Below are 15,902 nucleotides of genomic sequence, written 5' to 3' on the forward strand. Positions count from 1 at the left end.
GAGAACTACAAACCACTGAAGAAAGAGATCGAGGAAGACTACAGAAGGTGGAGAGATCTCCTGCTTTCATGGATTGGTAGAATCAACATAGTAAAAATGGCTATACTCCCAAAAGCAATCTACATGTTTAATGCAATTCCCATCAAAATCCCAATGACATTCATCAGAGACTGAAAAATCTACCCTAAAGTTCATTTGGAAATACAAGAGACCGTGAATAGCCAAGGCAATACTCAGCAAAAAGAGCAATGCTGGAGGTATCACAATACCCAACTTCAAACCATATTACAAAGCAATAGCAATAAAAACATTATGGTATTGGCACAAAAACAGACATGAAGACCAGTGGAGCAGAACAGAGGACCTGAATATGAATCCACACAGCTATGCCCACCTTATTTTTGACAAAGCTGCCAAAAACATATGATGGAGAAAAAGACAGCCTCTTCAACAAATGTTGCTGGGAAAAGTAGTTATCTGCCTACAGAAAACTGAGCCTAGATCCATGTTTATCACCCTATACTAGTATCAACTCAAAATGGACCAAGCAGCTTAATATCAGACCCAGAACTCTGAAGCTAGTACAGGAAAGAGCAGGGAATACTCTGGAAGCAAAAGGTATTGGCAAGGACTACCTCAATAGAACCCCAACAGCCCAGCAACTAAGAGAAAGAATGGGCAAATGTGACTACATAAAATTAAAAAGCTTCTGCACAACAAAAGAAATGGTCTCTAAACTGAAGAGACCACCCACAGAGTGGGAGAAAATATTTGTCAGCTATACATCAGACAAAGGAATATACAGGGAACTCAAAAAACTAAACTCTCCCAAAATCAATGAACCAATAAAGAAATAGGCAACTGAACTAAACAGAATTTTCTCAAAAGAAGAAATTCAAATGGCCAAAAAACACATGAAAAAATGCTCACCATCTCTAGCCATAAAGGAAATATAAACCAAAACCACGCTAAGATTCCACCTCACCCCTGTTAGAATAGCCATCATCAAAAACACCACCAACAATAGGTGTTGGTGAGGATGCAGGGAAAAGGAACCCTCTTACACTGCTGGCGAGAATGCAAGCTAGTGCAACCACTCTGGAAAACAATAGGGAGGCTTCTTAAAAATCTAAACACGTATCTGCCATATGATCCTGCAATCCCAATCCTAGGGATATACCCAAAGGAATGTGACTCAGGTTACTCCAGAGGCACCTGCACACCCATGTTTATTGCAGTGCTATTCACAATAGCCAAGTTATGGAAACAGCCAAGATGCCCCACTACTGATGAATGGATTAAGAAAATGTGGTATTTATACACAATGGAGTTTTACTCAGCCATGAAGAAGAATGAAATCTTATCATTCGCAAGTAAGTGGATGGAACTGGAAAACATCATCCTGAGTGAGGTTAGCCAGGCTCAGAAGACCAAAAATCATATGTTCTCCCTCATATGCGGACTTTAGATCAAGGGCAAAGCAGTAATGTTGTTAGACTTGAGTCACACGCTAAGGGGAGGACACATACAAGAATAGGGATAGGTAGGAAAACCAAAACTTGAAAGTGTTTGATGTCCCCACTGCAGAGGAGCTAATAAAAAAACCTTAAAATGACAGAGGTTTATATGGGAAGGTGACCAGGAAGTGGTGAAGAGGTCTGGTAGAGATGAATCAATTGGGTTGTAATACACTTGTGCATGGAAGCAATGCTAGGAATCTCTCTGTATAGCTATCCTTATCTCAACTAGCAAAAACACTTTGTCCTTCTTATTGCTTATGTCTTCTCTTCAACAAAATTAGAGAAAAGGGCAGAACAGGGTCTGCCTGTAAGCAAGGGGAGTGGGGGTCAGAGAGGAGGATGGGGGGCAGTGGGGAGAAATGGCCCAAACAATGTATGCACATGTGAATAAATGAATAAAAAAAATTTTTTTTAAATAAAGTACAGTAAAAATAAAAGTCAGCACAGGGATACACAAATGACTTGAACTGCATTAAGTTTTAAGCTGGATGGCACACACACCAACATCTGTTATAATATTCCTCCTTACTTTTTGTATATATTAAATCTTTTTTTCCATAATTGAAAAGAAGAGTCACCCTCTACAAAGTGAAACAATTAAAGGAAAGTTTTCAGGGATGCAAGCATGAAAAGACGGTGGCTCACCCATAGTGCGGCAGTGAGGACATAGGGAAGAGGGCATAGGGGAGAGACATGGAAGGCAGAGCAGCACTTGGTAACCCATCATATGTGGATGTATCAGAGAGGAAGGACACAGGTCTTTTTGTTGTTGTTATTGGTTTGTTTGGGTTTGTTTTGTTTGGGCTTTTTTGATGTTGCTATTCAGTGCTGAGGATTAAACCCACTCTGCCACTGAACTACACCTCTAGATCAAAAGATGAGGTTTCTATTGATCAACTGAATGGAAGAACGCTCTGGAGCGAGCCTTAGGACAGCAGAGAAGGAACCACAAAAGAGACAGAGCAGCCAGAGGCTGGAAGAAACCACAGTGCACATTGTCCTGGGAGCTAGGAGAGAAGAGTGTTTTGGGAAGAAAGGCATGCCCAAGAGTGCTGAAGTCCAATGCAAGCTCAGGAAAAACAATGACTAAAAAGTAACTGTGAGACCAGAAAACCAGAGAGCCCAGGGGCCACTTCTGAGAAAGGTGGGGTGGAAGTCAGAATGAGACAAATGGACAACTAGGGAAAAAGGAGGTAAGAGACATCAATTGTGGAATTCTTTTTTCAGGAAGTTTGGCTTGGAAGAGGAGCGAGACAGGGAAGGAACAAGAGAGACAGGTTGTGGAAGGATTATTGGTTTGCGTGTATTTTTTCAAGTTATAGACATAAGCATATTTAAATGAATTAACACAGTGGTGATATAGGGGAAAAAAGAGAAAAAGTAAGGCCAGGAGTGGTAGTGCATGAACTTGCCTATAATGCCAGCACTCAGAAGGCTGAGGCAGAAGGATCTTGAGTTCAAGGCCAGCTAGGTTACACAGTGAGACCCTGCCAAGATAGAAAGAAAGAGAAGGAGGGAGGGGGGAAGAAGGAAGGAAGGAAGGAAGGAAGGAAGGAAGGAAGGAAGGAAGGAAGGAAGGAAGGAAGGAAGGAAGGAAGGATAGAATAAGATATAACATATGGTATACTAAAAATTTTTAATTAAAAAATAAAATATAGTAAAACTAAAAGCCAGCATAGGGATACACAAAAGACTTCAACTACATTAAGTTTTAAGATGGATGGCACATACACCAGCCTCTGTTATAATATTCTTCGTTATTTTTTGTATATATTAAGTCTTTAAGGAAGGAAGGAGAGGGAGGGGGAGAGAGACAAAGTCACAGCTATATTCCTAGCTACTTGGGAGGATGACACTGAGAGGATCAAGGTTCGAGGCCAGCCTAGGCAAATAGTTCAACAGACCCCCATTTCCAAAATAATCAGAGCAAAATGGACTGGAGGTGTGGCTCAAGTGGTAGAATGCCTGCTTTGCAAGTGCAAAACCCACAATTCAAATCCCAGTCCACCAAAAAGAATCAAAGAAAGAAAGGATGTGGACATATTCTAGTCCCCTGAAATGAAGAAAGCATAGCAAAGTTCTCATCAAGACAAACCATGAGGTAGCACAGTACAGCAGAAAGGAAAAGTTCCCTCCTGGTCTTTCCCCTCCTACCATCCAACAGTGCAAACAATCTTTGACACTGCATGAAAGAATAATTTTGAGGATAACAGATAAAAAAAAATTCAGTGACTTATTTAAAAAAAAAATTCAGCGAATGGCTTATTGCTTCTGGATGCTATTCATTTTCTTGAGAAATAGCCATGATTAAATTGTTACCAGCTTTGGAGTTTTCAGGATGCTTGTCAGGATGACATTCCAGAGCTCTGACCTTAAATTCTGCCAGGATTTGTTCAACCTAAAACAAACAAAATAAGCATTTAAAATAAGGAGAACAACTTAAATGGCATCTCGGAAGAAGCTGGGCATCAGTCCTCCCCAACTGCTGCTAACCCAACTTTTGATTTTTATCCTTCCATTTCTAGCTTGCTTTTTTTAACTCAAAGAAATAATTTTTAACATCAAAATTCAGACAGCATAAATAAAAATTCCTGCTAATATAGTAGTATGTGTATTGCTATTTTGCTACTGTTTTTAAATGATGCCCCCCAAACCTACGAGCTCAATATATTTAAATGTCTAAAATGGTCATATAGGTTTCTTTAAAGAATATACAGAGAGATATAGATCTATCCCTTCTCTTTTTTAGGTTTGGTTTGGCTTCAGTTCTGGGAATCAAATTCTGGGTCTTGCATACTCTAGGAAGATATTCTACCACTGAGTCACTGAGCTACATCCCCAGCCTAACCCTTTTGGTTTTTATTAAAAATTTCAGGGACCGGAAGCATGGCTCAAGTGGTAGAGTGCCTGCTTTGCAAGCATGAAGCCTTCAGTTCAAACCCCAAGCCCACCAAAAAAATAAATAAATAAAAGAATTTCAGGCTAGGAACTGGTGGCTCATGCCTGTAATCCTAGTTACTCAGGAGGCAGAAATGAGGAAGATCAATGTTTGAAGCCAGCCTGGGCAAACAGTTTGTAAGACCCTATCTCAAAAATACCCAACACACAGCTGGGTGCCAGTAGCTCACACCTGTAATCTTAGCCCAGCCAACAGTTTGAGAAACCCTATCTCAAAAATATCCAACACAAAACAGGGCTGGCAGAGTGGCTCAAGTGGTAGAATGCCTGGTGTCAATTTTCAGCACCATATAAATAAATAAATAAATAGATGAGGTTTTGTTAATTAAGCAGTTGGACTTTAAATTTTTTCATCATAACCATTGTTTTATATGTCTGAGTTCTTCAGGGCAAGGGAACTATGATCAGGTTCCATATTTATTAGCCATTAGTTGATTAAAATAATTTGCTCTTATTTAAGAAATGAATTCTGGTGCTAGGTGTAATGATGAATGCCTGTAATCCTAGCACTCTGGAGGCTGAGGCAGCAGAATTGAGTTTGGAGCCAACCTGGGCTGCAAAGAGAGACCCAGTCTCAAAACAAATAAATAAATAAAATAAAAATAAAAGGGCCAGGGATGTAGCTCAGTGGTAGAGTGCTTGTCTAGAGTTCAGGAGGCCTTGGGTTCATCCTCAGCATCAGGAAGGAAGGGAGGGAGGAAGGGAGGGAGGGAGGGAGAGAGGAGAATTCTCAAGCAACTTAGCTCAAAATTGTTATTATAAGACTCACAGGGGAAAAATATCCATGACAGAAACATATTCTTATCAACTCCATACTATTCATAATCAATTCTCACAAAAAATGTCTCTTGGCTTTTACAGAATTAAACCATACCAGATAGGCATATGTATAAAACCCTAACTAATTTTATTTTCCTTGTTAGGCTTCTACTGAAAATCCCTTTGCATAACAGAAATTAGATTTCCTGTTAAGAGCTATAATTATTCTTTTTGATCTAACCTTTAGGAAATGCAAATTAAAACCACGCTAAGATTCCACCTCACCCCTGTTAGAATAGCCATCATCAGCAACACCACCAACAACAGGTGTTGGCGAGGATGCGGGGGAAAAAGGAACCCTCTTACACTGTTGGTGGGAATGTAGACTAGTACAACCACTCTGGAAAAAAAATTTGGAGGCTACTTAAAAAGCTGGACATCGATCTATCATTTGATCCAGCAATACCACTCTTGGGGATATACCCAAAAGACTGTTAGTCCAGAGGCACCTGCACACCCATGTTTATTGCGGCACTATTCACAATAGCCAAGTTATGGAAACAGCCAAGATGCCCCACCACTGACGAATGGATTAAGAAAATGTGGTATCTATACACAATGGAATTCTATGCAGCCATGAAGAAGAACGAAATGTTATCATTCGCTGGTAAATGGATGGAATTGGAGAACATCATTCTGAGTGAGGTTAGCCTGGCCCAAAAGACCAAAAATCGTATGATCTCCCTCATATGTGGACATTAGATCAAGGGCAAACACAACAAGGGGATTGGACTATGAGCACATGATAAAAGCGAGAGCACACAAGGAAGGGGTGAGGATAGGTAAGACACCTAAAAATCTAGCTAGCATTTGTTGCCCTTAACGCAGAGAAAGTAAAGCAGATACCTTAAAAGCAACTGAGGCCAATAGGAAAAGGGGAACAGGTACTAGAGAAAAGGTTAGATCAAAAAGAATTAACCTAGAAGGTTAATTCTATAGACTAATACCACAATGTTTTCTAATGGGGTATGGATTAAGAAATAAAATAGTAGCAACAAATCCTATACCTTAAAGACCCAAAAAACTCTACTCAGAAGCTTCTAGACATCATCAATAGCTATAGCAAGGTAGCAGGATATAAAATCAACATAGAAAAATCATTAGCATTTCTATACACTAACAATGAGCAAACGGAAAAAGAATGTATGAAAACAATTCCATTTACAATAGCCTCAAAAAAAATCAAATACCTAGGTGTAAACCTAACAAAAGATGTGAAAGACCTCTACAAGGAAAACTATACACTTCTGAAGAAAGAGATTGAGGAAGACTATAGAAAGTGGAGAGATCTCCCATGCTCATGGATTGGAAGAATCAGCATAGTAAAAATGTCGATACTCCCAAAAGTAATCTACATGTTTAATGCAATTCCCATCAAAATTCCAATGACATTCATTAAAGAGACTGAAAAATCTACTGTTAAATTTATATGGAAACACAAGAGGCCACGAATAGCCAAGACAATATTCAGTCAAAAGAACAATGCAGGAGGTATCACAATACCTGACTTCAAACTACATTACAAAGCAATAACAATAAAAACAGCATGGTACTGGCACAAAAACAGACATGAAGACCAGTGGAACAGAATAGAGGACCCAGATATGAAGCCACTAAACTATAAGCAACTTATCTTTGACAAAGGAGCTAAAAATATACGATGGAGAAATAGCAGCCTCTTCAACAAAAACTGCTGGGAAAACTGGTTAGCAGTCTGCAAAAAACTGAAACTAGATCCATGTATATCACCCTATACCAAGATTAACTCAAAATGGATCAAGGATCTTAATATCAGACCCCAAACTCTTAAGTTGATACAAGAAAGAGTAGGAAATACTCTGGAGTTAGTAGGTATAGGTAAGAACTTTCTCAACAAAACCCCAGCAGCACAGCAACTAAGAGATAGCATAGATAAATGGGACCTCATAAAACTAAAAAGCTTCTGTGCATCAAAAGAAATGGTCTCTAAACTGAAGAGAACACCCACAGAGTGGGAGAAAATATTTGCCAACTATACATCAGACAAAGGACTGATAACCAGAATATATAGGGAACTTAAAAAACTAAATTCTCCCAAAACTAATGAACCAATAAAGAAATGGGCACGTGAACTAAACAGAACTTTCTCAAAAGAAGAAATTCAAATGGCCAGAAAACACATGAAAAAATGCTCACCATCTCTAGCAATAAAGGAAATGCAAATTAAAACCACGCTAAGATTCCACCTCACCCCTGTTAGAATAGCCATCATCAGCAACACCACCAACAACAGGTGTTGGTGAGGATGCGGGGAAAAAGGAACCCTCTTACACTGTTGGTGGGAATGTAGACTAGTACAACCACTCTGGAAAAAAACTTGGAGGCTACTTAAAAAGCTAGACATCGATCTACCATTTGATCCAGCAATACCACTCTTGGGGATATACCCAAAAGACTGTTACTCCAGAGGCACCTGCACATCCATGTTTATTGCGGCACTATTCACAATAGCCAAGTTATGGAAACAGCCAAGATGCCCCACCACTGACGAATGGATTAAGAAAATGTGGTATCTATACACAATGGAATTCTATGCAGCCATGAAGAACGAAATGTTATCATTCGCTGGTAAATGGATGGAATTGGAGAACATCATTCTGAGTGAGGTTAGCCTGGCCCAAAAGACCAAAAATCGTATGTTCTCCCTCATATGTGGACATTAGATCAAGGACAAACACAACAAGGGGATTGGACTATGAGCACATGACAAAAGCGAGAGCACACAAGGAAGGGGTGAGGATAGGTAAGACACCTAAAAAACTAGCTAGCATTTGTTGCCCTTAATGCAGAGAAACTAAAGCAGATACCTTAAAAGCAACTGAGGCCAATAGGAAAAGGGGACCAGGAACTAGAGAAAAGATGAGATCAAAAAGAATTAACCTAGAAGGTAACACCCACGCACAGGAAATCAATGTGAGTCAATGCCCTGTATAGCTATCCTTATCTCAACCAGCAAAACCCCTTGTTCCTTCCTATTATTGCTTATACTCTCTCTACAACAAAATTAGAAATAAGGGCAAAATAGTTTCTGCTGGGTATTGGGGGGGGAGGGGGGGGAGGGGGTGGTAAGGGAGGGGGTGGGGGCAGGGGGGAGAAATGAACCAAGCCTTGTATGCACATATGAATAATAAAAGAAAAATAAAAAAAATAAAAAAAGTGTAGCACCAAACTTCATATTAAATAAAGAATGTTTATAGCTAAAAAAAAAAAAAAAAAAAGCTATAATTATTTGTGTGTTTCCTCTTCTTTGGTGCTCCCATAACCATCAGTTGATATAACCTGCTTACAGAACAAAGAAAATTGACCATAAGACTTGTTTTTAAATTTTAAAATATTAAATATTCTGGGACTGGGTATAGGTCAATACTAGAAAGTATGCTGAGCACCCACAAGGCTGAAAATGAAGATGGGAGGGAGGGAGCAAAATAAAGTAGTTTAAAGAGTATAGTAGTAAACATTTTTAAATTAACAATTTATAGTCACAAATTTCTTTGAAAAAAGTTCTAACAATACAGAATAGAGCTGGGTGCCAGTTGGTCATGTCTGTAATCCTAGCTACGCAGGAGGCAGAGATCAGAAGGATTATGGTTCGAAGTCAGCCTGGGCAAAAAAAAAACCATCACTTAAAAGAGTGACTCAAGGTGTAGACCCTGAGTTCAAGCCCCAGTACTGCAAAAAAAAAAAAAAAAAAAAAACAGAATAGCAAGTAAAGGCCCTTTTCTCCTTCTTCCCCCTTCAAAATACATGTTTTACCCATATTTATGCCAGTATCTTGGGAATTTTAAACTATATAAATGGATAAAATTATACCCATCTATCTACCAAAGATAGGAAGTTGGGAAGGATTTGTTGCTACTATTTTATTTCTTGATCCATACCCCATTAGAAAACATTCTGGTATTAGTCTATAGATGCAAATGGTAAATTCTCAGTAGGTACTAGTATGTATGACTGTTATTTCCTTAATTATATCTTCTGGGTTTTGTCAGTTTAATATTAGCTCCTATCTGTCTTTTATTACTTAACTATTTTACTATCACAAAGTTAATGGCAAATCTTCTGTAGGGCTAGCTCTGGGTAAACTGATAAAGTATGTTAGTTTATTGGGACACATTCTATTTATCTCCTGGCCTCCCCTCCCCACGTGCCCAGTGCCAAATACAGTCATGAACAGCTGAAGCCCTCTACATCAAGGTCCACTGACTCCTGCCTTCCTGGTCCAATGTTCAGTGATCTGGAAAACTGCCTATCCTGTTGGCCAGTAAACATAAGAAAAATGTTCACCTTTACTCATAATCCAATAAATCAAAACATCCTCTGGGTGATAGTGGCCATGGTACCGAGGATGCAAAGCAATGAACATTCACACTCTCCTGGTGAGGACGTAATAGGTTCAAATTTCATATATGATTTGTTCATACACTATATAAGAATATACACGCACATATGTGTATACATATATATATATAAAGCCTTTCATTTATTTCTACTCCTTGATCTAACAATTCTAATTCCAGAAATCTGTCTAAGGAAATAATCCAAGGAGAGAAAAGAATTTAAATATAAGAAGGTTCAATGAATAAAACAAATTTTAAACAAAAACCTACATATCCAATATGGAATAGCTATTAATTGTAATACAACTACAGGCTGGATTACTTTGCGGACATTAAAAACCTCATTTTCGGCTAGGGGCACTTCCCTAGCAAGCATGAGGCCCTAGGTTCAATCACACACACACACACACACAAACATGCACACAAATCATCTTATAGTAGAAAATTTTTAACAACTTGAGAAAATTTATATTTTATGAGAAATAAATAAGCTACAGTGCATATGTACAATATAAACCCACAAAGTGCCCGGCACCAGTGGCTCACACCTATAATCCTAGATATTCAGGAAGCAGAGATCAGGATCTCAGTTCGAAGCCAGCCAACCCAGGGAGTCTGATGCCAAACACATTAAAAATACCATGTAAATACATACACAAATATGCATGTGCTTATTTACATACATTCATACATACGTATAGTATATATACACAGATGGTTAACATACAGAAGTCATACTCCAAAATATTGAACATTTAGGTCAATATTTTTCTTTGTGCTTTCTTTGTACCCCACATTTCCTTAGTGAGCATAGATCATTTTAGAACTTAAATTTTAAAGCTTAAAAACTTACCTTTTCTATAGCCTATTGTGCAGAAAGTACTCCAGAGACTTACCTGATTTCCAGTTACATTAACCATCTCCAACTCTCCAACACTCCCAGCCACACAACTGTCCTTTGTCCCTCCCTCCACACATCTAAATTATGACCATCTTGGGAGACCATCAGCACCATCTCTTCTCCAAAGTCTTTAAGATATTCCTTACTTCCTGTAGTGCTTATAGACAACCACCCAGCACAGTACTTAATTCTCAGTTCTTTTCCTGGGTAAAATGTGCTTTGTCAAATGCATCCTTGCTGTCCACATGATCAACTATCCAATGAATGAGGTCATGCCACTCGGACCTAGCTAATCACAGCTGTGATGGTTTAGATTTTAAAGGAGTTACTTTTAAACAAAAACCTACATATCCAATATGGAATAGCTATTAATTGTAATACAACTACAGGCTGGATTACTTTGCGGACATTAAAAACCTCATTTTCGGCTAGGGGCACTTCCCTAGCAAGCATGAGGCCCTAGGTTCAATCACACATACACACACACACAAACATGCACACAAATCATCTTAGAGTAGTATACAGTATCTAGCTGACTGAAGTAAATTCTGATTTGAGGTGGCATACAAAATTTTTTCCCATCCATATTAGCCTACATTCCTCAGTTAGATGCCACATTCTTTATACACTTGTACCACGTGTCACTTATTTGCTTTATTTTGTTACGCTTTGCTTCTCACCCACCCCAGTCTGCCATCACTTCTAGTACTGACCCTATGGTAAGTGTTCAATCATTCCTCCATTAAAGACTGACAGATGTTCTTTAAAGAACATCACTGTAATGTGACAGCTTTCTGAAAGTGTGGTTTATTTATTAAAAGGGTGAGCTGATTTTGCTGATGGAAAATCATCTGCTGCAGAAAAGAGATGGCTGTTTCAGTAAGTGAGTTCATCTTGAACATACAGCATCAGGTCACATTTTGCCTTGTTCTTCATGTTTATTCAAGAGAATTCCAACCACACAAAGAAGAAATTGTTATTTCCATGGAATGAAAACCCGAAACAAGTGTGCCTGCACCTTAGCCTGCATCCAGTTAGCTGGTTCCAGTTAGTACCTGAGTCTCTCATGGTTGACTTGCTGCCAGAGTGTTTATGGATATTTTTTCTTTGGCTTACTTTTCTTATTCCATTCAGGAATAGAATTCTTCTGTTGTTTAAGTTTGGAATTTGATGAGATCTCTGTGGCAGAATTTGGAATCTAGAAAAGTTCCTTTATGGGCCATTGTATTTTTTTTAATGGGGTTCAGCATAATATGTAGCAGGCAGATAATGTCTGTTTCTTAAACTATTCTCAGTCCTATCTGTTTGAAATATCTAAGAAATAATCATTTAGTAATTCTAGTCTTCAACAAGTGAGTGGTTCACACTACTGTTATTCATAAAACTAAGCTTTGCTGGGAAGGAAAAGGCCTCTAGTTTCTTAAGGAGTCACTAGTCTTTATAGGAATCCTGAGTTTTATAATTGCTAACACTTGTGTAATTTTTAGTACCTTCATCATAATCATTCTTTTCTTATATACAGTCCAAATAATGAGCTGTTACTTCTTTAAAGTGTGGTCATTATGATGAATATGAAAAGAGTTTTTGCCTGTTCCAAACATTTTTTTCAATTTCTTGTGGTACAGACAAATATGTGTTACATATCAAAAACACCTGTTTCTTACAACAGGAAATGAGAAAAGGGATCTTTTACATTATAGAATTAAAACTAATTTTTCAAAAATAAGTGAGTTAATTAGTAGCCATCATTTCAATTTACTTGTTTTGAAACTGGATTTTTCTCACAGAACTCCAGATATTAGAAATATCTCTGAAATAAGTAAGAGATCATCCTATATCATCCTAGTCAAATGATAAGCAAGTAAAACATGAGCCAAGCCAGGTACCAGTGGCCCATGACTATAATCCTAGCTAGCTGGGAGGCAGAGATCAGGAGGACCTAGGTTCAAAGGCAGCCCAGGCAAACAGTTCACAAGACCCTATCTCAAAAAACCCAACACAAAAAGGACTGGCAAGTGGCTCAAGTAGTAGAGTGCCTGCCTAGCAAATATGAGGCCCTGAGTTCAAACCCCACTACTTCCACACAAAAAAAAAAAAAAAATCCACAAAAGGGTTAAACTCAATGGGTAAGTTTGAGGAGAAATAGTACAGTCTCAGATCATCTTCATCCATGATATTTTATAAAAGGAAAAAAAAAATACATCCCATGGAAACCTGGCAGGAGGCACCTGACAGATACCTCATCAACCACATGATCAAGGTCAATAGACCTATCAACATCACGGACTCCCCTGTGATGTTTCTGTGATGTTCCTTCTAAAACCACATGATCGATGCCAACTTGAAGTAATTCTACAAAATAAAAGTGTCCTGATCTCAAAGACAGAGAAGGCTGGAGACAGTGTCATATCAGAGGAAACTAAGGCAACACATCAACGAAGTGTAATAAGAGATCCTGGCTCAGACCCTAGAACAGGAAAAGGACAATAGCAAGAAAACTAATGAAATCAGATAAGACCTATAATTGAGACCAGTGACTAACTGACCCACAGGCTAAATCTGGCCTGCTACCTTTTTTTTTTTTTTAATAAAGCTTATTGGAAGGCAGACATGAAGAGCTTTCTTAAAAGGCAGAGTGAAGTAGCTGTGACAAAGACCCTAAGGCCTGCAAAGCTTAAAATATTTGCTCTCTCAGGGCCAGCAACAGGACACCTAGGTTTAAATACATAAACACACACACACACACACACACACACACACACACACACACACACTAGCTCAATTGGTAGAGCACTTGTCTAGGAAGCTCAGGATTATGGGTTCAATTCCTAGTACTGAAAAAAACATTATTTGAAAATAAAACATTGTAAAAATAACGCAGACTACAAAACAGTAAATTCAAAAGGTTCCAGGTGCACAGTATCCCTGTGCCGCCAAAACAACAGACACAACCACAACAACAACTTGCTATTCTGTGCCAAGCACTATTTAAGCACCTTATATATTGTGTCTCGTTTAATCCCCACAAGTCTATGACGTGATACTACTCATTCCCACTTACAAAATTAGGAACCCAGGTGCAGAAGAATGAGTAGTTTCCTCCAGGTCACCTAGCACCTAAATAGCAGAGTCAAGATTAGATAGCTTCTGCCTGGTAGTGAGGGGTTGGGGGGGTGGAAGGGTGGGGACGGGGTGAAGGGGGTTGAAATGACCCAAACATTGTATGCACATATGAATAAAATTTTTTAAAAAATTAGAATCCTGGCAGTATGAAGTCAATAAGAAAAATAATTACAAAAAACCCCAAATCTTTCCATTTATCAGGTCTATACCACCAATATTCAAGTCCATGAAGTCTTCGGTAGTCAAACTCAAGGGCCTTGTGCTTGCTAGGCAGGCGCTCTACCACCTGAGCCACTTCCCAACCCACATGAAGAAATTAAAGTAAGAATCTTACTCATGTCATGGAAAAATACGTACAGGAGGGCTTGGGACGCAGCTCAGTGGCAGAGCGCCTCCCTAGCATGGCAAGCCCTGGGTTCCAATCCCAGCACCAAAAAAAGAAAGAGGGAAAGGGAAGGGAGAGGGAGGGAGGGAGGAAAAGAAAAACATATGGATTTCATATATATACACACATGTATAAGTATATATGAGAAAGACTGGAGTGTAATAAGATAAAATATTTAATACTGCCCTTAGGAGATAAAATTAGAAATGATTTTTCCATAATTTAAAAAACTTCTACAACCTTTATAATTGTTTACGGGGAAACATTAAAAACATTATTTCATTATCGATCCAGTGAACCACTACAGAGCTTTTCACACTTGTTTTTCACCCTTTCAGGAAGTAATTTCTGTAACACAATTTGAGATATTGACATAAAAGGATGCCTCTTGGCTTATAATCACATAAAAGAATATATTTTAACAAAATACTTTAAAAATCACTAAATTACTGGAAAATTACAGAGGTATCATAATTAAGGCATAGCTACGTATACTATAAAACACTGCCATCCGGGGTTACATTAAAATCTCAAATGTGCATTTTTAGTATATTGTAAATTAGAACGGACGACCACTTGGTGGGGATACACATCTAGATTTCAATCAGAAGCTTCCGTTCAATCGCCATAGGGCAGACACTATTCAAGCTAAGTCCCAACATACATTTAAATCCTCCAGTTTCTTTGAGCCAAAAGTGCTTTGAAGTAATACTAGATTAGGTTTCTAGGCAATGTGACTGAAAGTTCAAGGTTAATATCGTAAACAAAACCTCGAGCTACGGATGTGAAAGAGACAGCGTTTGCAGGCTTACCGAGGAGAGCTCATCACAGCCCAGCAACGAGTAGTAATCCTCGGCGGCTTCCGACCTGTAATTCAGGATCGCGTCCATTTGGATCAGAAATCAACTTCTCGTCTCTCAAGAACAAGACCCACGGGCAGCTTCAAGTGGACAGGGAACAAACTCTCAAACCCGGACGGCAGCAGCCTGTCGCGACCGCAGAGCTGTGCGGCGCTCCCTGGTTGGCGGCGGGCGGGGGCGCGGCCGGGCACGTGCCGGGGGCGCGTGGCGGGGCTCCTGGGACCTGCAGTCTGCATTGATGAAGTGGCGTCATCTCCCCATCCCCTGTATGTTTTTTCTCTTTAGGAGACAGAAGAAAACATGAAGCAATTGCAGTAAAATGTTAGGATTTCGTAAACATGAGTCGTGAACACTTTCCTGAGTGTTTAAAATATTTTGTAATTTTTTTTTTTGGGTGAGGGCGGCTGGGGAGTATAGCTTACTGGTAGAGAACACGCCTACCTTGCCCCAAGCCCTGAGTTGGGTCTCCAGCACAAAGAGAAAAAAGAAAAGGAAAGGAAAGGGAAGGGAAAGGAAAAAGAAAAATTATAAATTTAAAACCCGTGTGACAAGACGGAAGGTGAGGCTCCAGCGGTAAAGCTCCACTTTGCAAGCATGAAGCCCTAAGTTCAAACCCCAGCTCCACCTAAATAAATAACAGTTTAGTAGTAGAAGGAAATAAACTAGGATAGCAAGTTCTCATTTGTTTGGTAACCTATTCATTCAATAAATATCTATTGAGGGCCTGTTTTTTTGCTCAAAGTCTTGATTCTTGTGAACCAAAAAAAAAAAAATTTTTTTTTTTCCTGTGCTGGGGAATAGAGCAGGCCTTACACACGCTAGGCAAGGACTATAGCACTGAGCACAGCAATCCCCAACTCCTATAGCTTTCCTTATAATGAAGGAAGACAAAATAGAGGCATGCACGGAAACAGGACCATTTAAGATAGTGTTTTGCACTACATGGAAAATAAAACAGGA

General features: G+C 39.0%; 1 protein-coding gene across 4 annotated transcripts in view; it reads right to left on the minus strand.

Moving 5' to 3' along the window:
• Positions 1 to 15,123, minus strand: part of Dnajc12 (DnaJ heat shock protein family (Hsp40) member C12) — a 59,259-nt gene extending 44,136 nt beyond the window's left edge. The window contains exons 1-2 of one of the 4 annotated variants that reach the window (XR_012449724.1): positions 14,895 to 15,121; positions 3,840 to 3,918 (exon numbers count right to left, since the gene is read on the minus strand). Coding sequence is in view for 2 of the 4 variants with exons in the window: in XM_074078981.1 (XP_073935082.1) it covers positions 3,840 to 3,918; positions 14,895 to 14,972 (157 nt within the window). In the remaining 2 variants the exon portion in view is untranslated. Of the gene's footprint in view, positions 1 to 3,839; positions 3,919 to 14,894 lie in introns of all 4 variants that reach the window. The other 3 variants (XR_012449725.1, XM_074078981.1, XM_020160035.2) reach the window with 3 other exon arrangements.
• Positions 15,124 to 15,902: the final 779 nt, after the last annotated feature.

Source organism: Castor canadensis, chromosome 7 (genome assembly GCF_047511655.1).
Source record: "Castor canadensis chromosome 7, mCasCan1.hap1v2, whole genome shotgun sequence".
Lineage (NCBI taxonomy): Eukaryota > Metazoa > Chordata > Mammalia > Rodentia > Castoridae > Castor > Castor canadensis.